The sequence below is a fragment of the Hevea brasiliensis genome, chromosome 3 (genome assembly GCF_030052815.1).
Source record: "Hevea brasiliensis isolate MT/VB/25A 57/8 chromosome 3, ASM3005281v1, whole genome shotgun sequence".
In the NCBI taxonomy this organism is placed as follows: domain Eukaryota; kingdom Viridiplantae; phylum Streptophyta; class Magnoliopsida; order Malpighiales; family Euphorbiaceae; genus Hevea; species Hevea brasiliensis.
The window spans coordinates 97,033,879-97,045,205 of record NC_079495.1 but is presented as its reverse complement, the minus strand read 5'-3'; the positions used below and the strand labels follow the sequence as shown (position 1 = coordinate 97,045,205).

General features: G+C 35.2%; 1 protein-coding gene across 1 annotated transcript; it reads left to right on the top strand.

Annotated features, from left to right (window-relative positions):
- Positions 1-6,925: 6,925 nt before the first annotated feature.
- LOC110631605 (zinc finger protein 10-like) lies at positions 6,926-8,256 on the top strand. The gene has a single exon (XM_021779490.2). It carries the CDS (start codon positions 7,138-7,140, stop codon positions 8,041-8,043), a length of 906 nt encoding a protein of 301 aa, XP_021635182.2. The 5' UTR covers positions 6,926-7,137; the 3' UTR covers positions 8,044-8,256.
- Positions 8,257-11,327: the final 3,071 nt, after the last annotated feature.

Here is an 11,327-nt window from a genome sequence, read left to right as displayed (position 1 = left end):
CTTGATATTGATACTTCAGCATTTTCAATCTAGTGATTCAGAGGATGAGGTGCAAGATCCTGATCAACAAAAGGATGCACCTAAGCAATAGCAACAGGAACCATATAGCATTGCAGCTGGTAGAGAGAGAAGACAAATTAGACCACCGCAGAGATGTGCATATACAGATCTATTTGCATTTGCCTTATCAGTTGCTGAGACAATTGATGTGCATGAACCCAGTAATTATAGAGAAGCTATTTCTTGTTCAGATGCAGATCAGTGAGTCAGTGCTATGAGTGAAGAAATTGAATCTCTTTACAAGAATCAGACTTGGAAGCTTGTAACATTGCCTAAGGGACAAAAAGTTGTAGGTTGCAAATGGGTTTTCAAGAAAAAGGAAGGCACTCCAGGGGTTGAAGCACCTCGATATAAGGCACGGTTGGTAGCAAAAGGCTTTACTCAGAGGGAGGGAAATGACTTTAATGAAGTGTTTTCTCTAGTTGTAAAGCACAGTTCTATCAGAATCTTACTTGCTATGGTTGCTCTTCATGATTTAGAGCTTGAGCAATTAGATGTGAAGACAATATTTTTGCATAGTGAGTTAGAGGAGCAAATTTATATGAGTCAGCCTAAGGGATTTGTCATTCCAGGTATGAAAAACCATGTTTGCTTGCTTAAGAAATCTTTATATAGTCTGAAACAGTCCCCTAGGCAATGGTACAAAAGATTTGATACATTCATGATTCATAATGGCTTTAATCGTAGTTCATATGATAGTTGTGTGTATCATAAGAAACTTTTAGATGATTCCTTTATTTATTTGCTATTGTATGTGGATGATATACTTATTGCTGCTAAAAGCATGTCACAAATTAACATTCTGAAAAAGCAGTTGAGTGATGAGTTTGAGATGAAGGATTTGGGTGCTGCAAAGAAGATATTGGGAATGGAAATTACTAGGGATAGAAGTGTTGGAAAGCTTTTCTTATCTTAACAAGCCTATGTTGAGAAGGTGCTTAAGCGTTTTAACATGAATAATGCTAAGCCTGTGACTGTTTCATTTACTGCCCATTTCAAGTTATTTGCAGATATGTCACCCAAAACAGATGAGGAGATGGAGCACATGTCTAGTATTCCCTATTCGAGTGCTGTTGGTAGCATCATGTATGCTATGGTATGCACCCGACCTGACATGTCACATGCAGTTGGTGTTGTGAGTAGATACATGGCGTGTCCTGGGAAAGAGCATTAACAGGCAGTGAAATAGATTTTGAGATATTTGAAGGGTACTACAAATGTCGGTCTGACATTTGACAAGACCAAGATGAGTAATTCAATTATTGGCTATGTGGATTCAGATTTTATAGGGGACTTAGACAAGATGAGATCTTTGACAAGTTATTTGTTTACCCTTTTAGGAAGTGCTATCAGTTGGAAGGCAACATTGTAAGCTATAATTGCTTTGTCTACCACAGAGGCTAAATATATGGCCTTAGCAAAGGCAATAAAGGAAGCTTTATGGTTACAAGGTTTGGTGGGTGATCTTGGTTTGATCAGAACAAGCCAACAGTGTTTTGTGACAGCCAGAGTGCAATACATCTCATAAAGAATCAGATATACCATGAGCGAACTAAGCATATTGATGTTAGATATCACTTCATTCAAGACATTATATCTCAGGAGACTGTAGTTGTGTAAAAAGTCTCTACACATGATAATCCAGCGGATATGATGACCAAGGGAGTCCCAGTCAGCGAGTTTAAGCATTGCTTAGACTTAGTGTTTGTAGTGCTCAGTAATGCTTTGTGAGGGCATATGGCAAGACAGAGTGTTTGTGGTTATTTTGTTGATGTGTAACGCCCTCACCAAAGGTAGTCCATACATTTTACTGTTCTGACGACTAATGTCTGTTCGGACAATCAGAGTGTCTGGAACTACACTTAAACAATAGTGAGGAGGTATAAATTAATGAAATAAATATTAAAAAAATATAGAAAAAAAATTTTGAGAAAATAAAATAAAATTTAGAGAATTTATTAATTGGTATAAAATAATAAAAATAACCCAATGAGCACCATAAAGGGCATTTTGGTCATTTTACCCCTAGAGGTGAATTTTGAGCTAAATGTCAAATTAAAATTAGGAAATAAAATAATTAACATAAATTAAATTTATGAATTTGAATTTGGAAAATGAGAAGAGAAGAGAAAAGAAAAGAAAAGAAAAGAAAAGAAAAGAAAAGAAAGGAAAAGAAAAGAAAAGAAAAGAAAAAGCTTAGGAAAATTTAAAAAAAAATTATAAATAGGCACTAGAGGACAAACTTCTACCTACTTCCATCTTCTTCCTCCATTTCTTCTCTCTCTCTTTCTCTCATTTCCTCCATTGTTGTCAAGCTTCCAAGCTTGATTTCCCAAGCTTCTACACACCAAAACCCATAGCCCACTTCACAAAAAATACTCCCCACACCCTAAGGAAGCTATAGACACCCATTGGAAGCAAGAAATTTGAAGTTAGGGAAGCTCAAGTAAGGTTAGTGCACTAATCCCTCTTCTTCTCTTTATTAAACATGAAAAGCATGTTTAGCCAAGTATAAATACCATGAAAATAAAAAGAAAATCTTGAGCAAAGAACTCTTGAATTTTTGGCAGCCATGGAACTTGAGGTTTGTTGCTTTTAAGTGATGAAAAATGGTTCCATGAGAATGTGTGATGAGTTGAAATGGTTGGGAGTTTGATTGCGTAGTGTTTGTGTAAATTTGAAACTTTGAAGACTAGGGTTTGTGTAAATGTCGAGGACTTTGTGTAAAATGTTGAAATTGACCTATTGAGTTGAGATTGTTGCTTATAGAAGTGTATTGCATGCAAATTGAAGTAAGGAAGTTGGAGGAATTGAGATATTGGGAGTGTTCAATTTTCTGCAGGTTTGGACTCAATAAGTCTAGTGGGTATATTGACCCATAACTGAAAATGTGTGACTCCAATTGCTATGAGGCCAATTGGAGGTGAAATTAGACTCAACATAGCCCATTTTCCATGAAGAAACCATGCCCAAATTCTGTCCAAAACTTGACCTAAATACTGCCCAAATCCGGATTACCCTGCACCAAACCCAGAAAATGACCAAATGAACAGTATGTGTTCATTTGGTCATAACTCTCTCTATACTGGTCCAAATGACCTAAAATTTCACCAATGGAAAGTTTAGACATAGGGTTACACTTTTCATGAAGACCACATAACCTATTTTTTCCTTTAACCAATTCAAATTGTTAGCACAAATTGGGTCACTGAAACTGCAACCCAGAAAATGACCAAATGAATAGTACATGTTCATTTGGTCATAACTCTCTCTATACTGGTCCAAATAACCTCAAATTTCACCAGTGGAAAGTTTAGACATAGGGCTACACTTTTTATGAAGACCACTTAACTCATTTTTGCCTTTAACCAATTCAAATTGTTAGCACAATTTGGGTCACTAAAACTGCCAACCCAGAAAATGACCAAATAAACAGTACGTGTTCATTTGGTCATAACTCTCCCTATACTGGTCCAAATGACCTAAAATTTCACCAATGGAAAGTTTAGACATAGGGCTACACTTTTCATGAAGACCACTTAACCCAGTTTTTCCTTTAACCAATTCAAATTGTTAGCACAATTTGGGTCACTGAAACTGCCAACCCAGAAAATGACTAAATGAACAGTACGTGTTCATTTGGTCATAACTCTCTCTATACTGGTCCAAATGATCTAAAATTTCACCAATGGAAAGTTTAGACATAGGGCTACACTTTTCATGAGGACCACTTGACCCAGTTTTTCCTTTAAAGAAATCAAATTATTAGCACAAGTTTAGTCACTAAAACCGCCAACCCAGAAATTGTCCCAAAATATTATTCCTTTGGTATTTTGACCATAACTTGAGTTCTATAACCCCAAATTCAGTGATTAAAAAACTGAAATTCAAGTTTAAACATAGAGGAGCAATTGTTATGAAGGAAGTGTGACTAAATAGACATCCTAACCTAGTCAAATTCCTAGATAAAAATAACACATCAAAATGAACCTAAAGAAAGGTTCATGGGAAAAATGCTATATAGGATAATTAAAATACTCATAAGGAAAATTTAATAATAAAAATGATATGAATATGTAAATTAGGACTAATGTCTTATTAATATGAAATTAATGGTACCAATGAACAGTACTAAAAAATAGTAATAGTGAATAGTGCTAAATTAATTAAAAATGTTTAATTGCCCATAGTATACCTAAACTTATTTATTTAGTTTGGATAAATTGGTATACCAATTAGGGACTATAGATAGCAGTACTGCCTACCGAGAAAATCATAAACTAATAATATATGTCTGGTATGATTATTCTACAGGCTATATGCCTACTTACTGGCCATTGTGCCTACTTTATTTCTGGCTTTACAAGCTGGTAGTCTTGTGCGACGGTGCCTAAATGCACTGACAGACGATATCTTTGGATAGACATATGGCTGTCTAACCAGTATACACCCGTGCATCTAGCTTTTATAATTTGTTATAGGTTTTCTTGGGCACTGATAAAAATTAATTGAGACTTAAAATACAATAAGTAATCATAAAAGATCCTGATGATGTTAATTGTTTCCAAAGTGTAATAAAAAAAATGTAAAAGACCTAAAAATTACGAATTGCAATTATTATTTCAATTGTTAAATTATTGTTATTATAAATTATGCACCACTAAGCGTTATACTTAGCGCGTTGGTTTTCCATCGCGTAGGTACTGGAGATCGTGACCATCACGGCAGTATACAGTGAGTGTTCGGACAGAGTTTCGACCAGATCTGCCACTGTCCAGAGTCACCTCACCGGTCTTTTGTATTTTGGTAGGACCCATGTATAGACTAGTATTTTGATTCATTATGTTTAGTCATTATGTAATTATTAGTTTATGATGTATTTCATTTTGGACTTGAAATGAAAACTTATAATTTATTATCTATGAATTTTCATATGAATGCAATAGATGACACTTCATTTTGAGATCTCATAAATAGTTGTGAATGATATGATAAAAGAGAATATGATATGGAAATATGTGAGATGACTATGAATATGTTAACAGGTGATTAGTGGAACCCGCCAGATGCTAATAAAATAGGGGAGGCTCTGTCCGGGTCTCCACAGAAATAATATATAAAAAAAAAAATTCTACACATAGAATACATGTTTTAAATGACATCAAAAGTTTACAATAGATATGATAAAATAAGATAAGGTGCTCCGGCACCGAATGTGGCACTTCTTGCTCAGCTATACAGTAGACGGGTAAGGGGCGTTACATGATGATTGAGGGAATTCAAGCCAAGGGGAAGAATAGTTATTTTTTTTATGTGGCTTGAATTTTGCATATGTCTTTATGGACCCGAATTGTGATCCGACCAGAAAGTTTCACGCTGCGACCTGATTGGGATAAAAAGTGAGATCTGTGTTGGTAGCAGAGAGCACGGGTCGATAGGCCCGGGCCCAAAGCCTCCCATTGATCTCTTTGGGGGTGCGAGGGCAATGCCCCCGCGGTGTGGACCAGTATAAATATTGTAATATTCTGCTCTTTACGGTAGAGTTGTGAGATATTTGGAAAATACATTGGGGTTAGGGTTTGAGAGTTTTGAGTGATTGTATCTTGCCCTTTTCATCATACTGGAACCTTTTTCTCTTGTCTTGTCCGTAGATGTAGACCTTACAGTTAAACCACGTTAAATCCTGTGTTATTCTTTTTCTCTTTTCTACACTGTATGATTGTGCGATTTGTGTGTGTACCTTAGATTTGCGAGTTTTGAGTGATTGTATCTTTCTCTTTTTATCATAGTGGAACCTTTTCCTCTTGTCTTGTCCATGGATGTAGACCTTATGGTTGAACTACGTTAAATCCTGTAGTATTCTTTTTCTCTTTTCTCTACTGTGTGATTGTGCGATTTGTGTGTGTACCTTAGATTTGTATGTTTGTTATAACAAGGTCAAAATATTTAGCATTGCAATCCTTTGGGATGTTTTCGAAGTATATACAAATGGGAAAGGTATTAAAGGAGGGGAGAGGAGGAGATTGAGATTCGAGAGGATGAAGCCATTTCATCAACAGGCTTTCATTAAGTCTTAGATGAGTAAAAGAAGGGTATATATATAGTGATTTGAAAAACTAGTTGTTGGAGCTTTTAATCATTGACTTTAAAAACTATCGTTATTTTAACTTTTTTTTTTGTGAAAATAAAAAAATGACTGATTTTCAAAAGTAATTGGTTACTTAATTGCCAAAAGGTACTGGAAACCTAAAGCAAAAATAACACGCTATTTTTAGAAGTAGCTTGCTACTTTTGTTACTACTAGCAAAAATATGAAATTTTGAAATGCCTTAAAGATTCATTTATCCTTAAACAACTTTAAAGACAAGGCATTAAACATTTTTATAAACTTGAAAATAAAATTTAATTAGAGGAAAATATTTTGATAGGCTAACGATATATCTATCTTTGTACAACCTATGAGAAATGAAACTAAGAATCTGCCTGAAACTTTAGCATTTTTAAACAATTTCAAGTCTTTTCAACTATTTAAGGGCAACTTCAATCATATTTGCTTGTTTTATCAAAGTCCTTAATTACTTGACATTTCAAAGATAGTTTCAAAAATTGTTACACATATTTTAGGTTTATTTCATTAGTTTTATTATAATCAAAATTAGTTGGTCTTTGCAACCCTAGAGCTAACATAACTCTTACTTATATTCATTTTAATAAAATAATAGTAATCTTTAATATAAATTTAAGATATGAAATATCATCCAAATTAATAAAATTATAAAAACATGCCCAAATTTATTTTCTTTTTTCTTCTTTGAGCCTTTATCAAACACTTTGTTTCGTTTACTTTGTAGTGGACTGTGTTAGACCTACCAAGAGAGACCAGGTAGTAGTTACAGTAAGACAAATAAGGTAGGGTACCCATCAAGTCTAAACATCTTCTCTAAGCAATCATGTAAGACTTTATCTTCCCCTCTTGCATCTCATCTCCATTAATTCATCGTTTGTTTCTTATGCTTGCCACATAATCCTCTATCTTGTTGAAGCTTGTAAGAGTCAATCTCTGGGTAACATAGTGACATGGAGCAAGCTCGGTGCTGGATGTGGAATAAGCGAAAACATAATTTGAGTTCTCGTCTCCAACCATCAACTCGTCCTTCATATGATGATTCATGGGAAGAACAAGCTTTTGCAGAAGATGCAGGCGGACCTCTAGGTGGGTGTATATGGCCCCCGAGATCTTATTCTTGCAGCTTTTGTAGAAGAGAATTCAGGTCCGCTCAAGCTTTAGGGGGTCACATGAATGTCCATAGAAGGGATAGGGCTAGACTAAAACAGTCTCCAGGCCCTCCCAATGAAGTTCTTCATCACGAGAATCAAAATCTCTTTCAAAATACCTGTTCATCTGTGGGTTTTCAATATCCATCTCAGATTTGTACCTTGGTTTACAACCCAAACCCTAATGCTGATCCTGGTTTTATTGCATCACCATCTTCACCTTCTAAGTTTTCAACTACACCTAGTCAAGGGAATTGCGATGAAAAGAACTTTTTCCCTCCATTTTCTTCTTCCTCCCTTAAAGAAGAAAATGACAAGAAGTCCCCGAGATCTTCACCTTCATCATGGCCAAACTCCCCTGCAGATAGATGTTACCACATCTCAGATCCCAGGAAAGAGGGAGAGAAGAAATCAAGAATCCGAGAATCAGGATGTAGAGCAAAGGTAGATTATGTCAAAACTGATCTCTCTGTGAGCTTGAATTTGGTTGTTCGACGAACTTGCCCAACCATATCATCAGATGGTGATGAGGAGGAAGCTATAGGCTGCAAAAGGAGGAGAACCAGTGCATCATCATTACCTTTCTTGGTGAAGTCGAATTCAGTTGATAGGCATCATGTCCAGTCAGAGGTAATTGAAATTAGCTCTTGCTCTATAGAGGAATTGGATCTTGAACTCAGGCTTGGTGACCGGCCTAAGATAAAGTAGTTGCAATTGCCAAGTGCCATGGACATTATATATTTATTTACCGGTCTTTTCTTCTTTATATTGCTTAATTCCCTCTTTTGTTGCTTTGAGTTTGATCACTTGTGGTGTCTCTGAGTGCTTATGAATTCACAAGGTGCATGTAACAATAACAAGATAAATATGACAGAAAATCAAGAAAGGCTCATCTATATATCTTGAAATGTAGCTTGCTTATAGTAGTACTCTACCATATCTAACATGGTGATTGTTGGTATCATCGATCATTACTAAAATTATATATTCATGGGAGCTGCCAATGGGTGTCGAGAAGTTTTATATCTCTCTTTATTATTGGAGACAACAGCAGTATCACTAACTAAGCTAAAACTCATCGGTGTTTTTGCTTATTTACTTATTTATTTAAGATTTAGTAATGAAATAAAAGTGTTGCAACAATAAGTAACGTATATGCAATCAAAAGAAGTAGGGTTTTCAGTCTTCTTTTTAGTCTCATTGCCAACTTCAATTGGTGGAAAGTTTCCCCTACTACGTGAGTTCATGTCTGAGGCGTGACAAAGAAAACTACTTTTTCTGTCTTCTGGGAAAGTGCTTAGCGTTAACGACTGGATCATGTACATATGTCCAGAATTTTAGGTTAAAATGGAATGTCCGCTTGTGTCTGTGTGTTTCTGAAGAGAGAGAGAGAGAGGATCAATAATGGCAGCTTACGGGCTTGGGGTCATGAGATTAGGGCATGAGTGGGATCTAAGGGGGCAAAGAAAACTGAGTAGAAGTGCATGGAATGGCGTGAGCACTTTTTCCCATTGAGTACCTCACTGACATTCCATCAGAAAGCAAAACTAAACTAACCCACAAAACGCACAGAGATTGGTTTCCAAGGATGCACAAGTCAGATACATCACAACGTCGATACCCTTTTTTCTTGTACTATTATCATCGTCATCAGATCTGTTTGATCAGTTTCAATATCTTCCCCGCAAAAGTACATTTGCTTGTGTTCTCTTCTATCACTTTTTATGACTCTTTCTTTCTCTCTCTTCACTCTTTTCTCTACTGTCAATAATCCATCCAAATTTGCTACCTACTCCGGGAATCACTTCATTTAACTATTGCAGATGATATTTTATTATGCCTTTTTTTAATCGTAAAGAGAATATTATCGCATCATGATTCATGGGCATTGTCTATGCGAACTTTTGTTTCTTCTTCTAAAATATTTAATTATTTATATATTCGTCCTCTTGCATTGATTACATAACCCCTATGCCACAATAAACAGGGAATAAAATATAAATACAACTAGAAAAATGCAAGATAAAGATCAAATTGAGGTATGAATCCTTGTCAAAACCCTAGCCTTAGGAGCTATACATATATATGCTCAAGAATTAAGGCAAACCTACCCAGAATGATATATGTTGGGTTGTTTTTTTCCTGCCCATTAATGGGAATTTTGATAGAACATGCCCTTGACTTTAATGGAATTTCAGAGAAACTCAGTGAGAGGGAGAGAGAGAGAGAGATCATACAGAAGGAATTTAAGTCATACACAACAAATTTTTTCCATTAAAGGCTAGGAACTGATTTTTTTTTTTTTAAATGATTTGAGGTCTTCTTTCATGTGGGTTTTGTCTTCTACGATAAATATGATACAAATGCTTAGAGTAGTGTAGAGAAAAGGGTCAAGAGAGGAAACTGGGATTATTTGCATTGGTTTCTATGAAGTACTACAAATCTGTGTAAGAGAGTTCAAAGGTGATTGGTTAGGGTTTGTCTTCATTAGGATAATGAGTTGGATAGGTTTGTTTGACAACAACTAGCGAGGTCTGATAAACACAGAGAGGTTTCAAAGAAGTTAAGGGGGGCAGTGGCAGGAGTGCACATGGGCATGAAATGTCGTTTTTCTGTTTCTTTAAGGAGTTAATGTAGAATAAGTGAGGGAATGGCAACTTATTCTCTGCTTGCGTGGGTTTCTCTGTTGAAGGCATTTTGTAATTCCAAAAAGAATAACAATTTATTTTCCCATTAGAAAAGGAAAATGAATGTATTTAGTAGAATTAATTCCATAGCAAGTGGGTTGGTTGTTTGGAAGTAAATATTTATTATTGTTTTAACATCTAAAGGTATATTTGCATGGGAGGAAGTTCCGCTTCACAAGCTCCTTTCACAGTTCTCATTAGCATATTGCAGCGTTTCTCTTTCACTTCCCTCTAACACCAGCAATTCTTTTATGAAACCTTCCCACCACGTGTGCTTGTAGACTAACCACTAACATGATGGACAAGGACTAGTTTATTATGAATTCAAGACACAACATATGAATTTTTTTTTTTACGTATAAAAATTACTAATTAATTTTTTAAACTAATAGTTTTTTTTATAAGTAAATAAATTTTATTAATTTGTGTTAAGAAAAACTTAACATATATGCTTTCAACTAAACAAAGGCCAACAGGGCCACCTTGTACACCCAACCTAGGCAGAAGTACACTAAATGAGAAAAACCTAGATTAGAAAACATCTTAAAAAGAGTACAGGACATCCAAAAGATCAAAACAAAAATACACAAAAACTAACTCGATAAACAAAAACAATAGATTTAGTAAAAAGAAACAGGTCAAACAACATGATTTAAGCTAAAAAGGATGCAACAAAATCTACTGAGCGACTTAACCCTTGTTTGGCTAGTAAATTTACAATTGACTTTGCTTTGCGAAGGTTATGTGAGACCAGAATAGGGGGCAATAGCTTCATAAATTCAACAACCTCGTTAATAACTGAGGAAAGTTTCCATGGGGCAGATTCAGGAGTCAGGTCCCAAGATACAACATTTTTGGAATCTAATTCTAAGAAGATGGAAGCTACATATTGAGGGCAAAGATATTGAAATTTTCAAGGCTTTCTAAATAGCACATAATTCAACTGTGTTTTAATCCAAAATTTCTGCAGGACAAGAAAACACACAAAGAAAATTACCATTGGCGTCCAATACACCTCCCACAGCACTCTAATTACCAGGCTTCCCCAGTAATTAACCATCAGCATTCCATTTTACACACAAAGGAAATGATGAACACCAACATTCCATTTTTTAAACTAATAGCTAAGTATCAAGATGATTTGTTTTACTCTGAAATAGTTTTTCCTTTATTCTCATGGGAAAAAGGGCCATTACTGCATAAAAGCCCTTTAAAGCATAAACTCTCTCTCCGAAAAAAAAAAAAATTCTGGCCATTTAGTTAAATTGATTCAAATAGATAAATGGATTATATATATATATATAT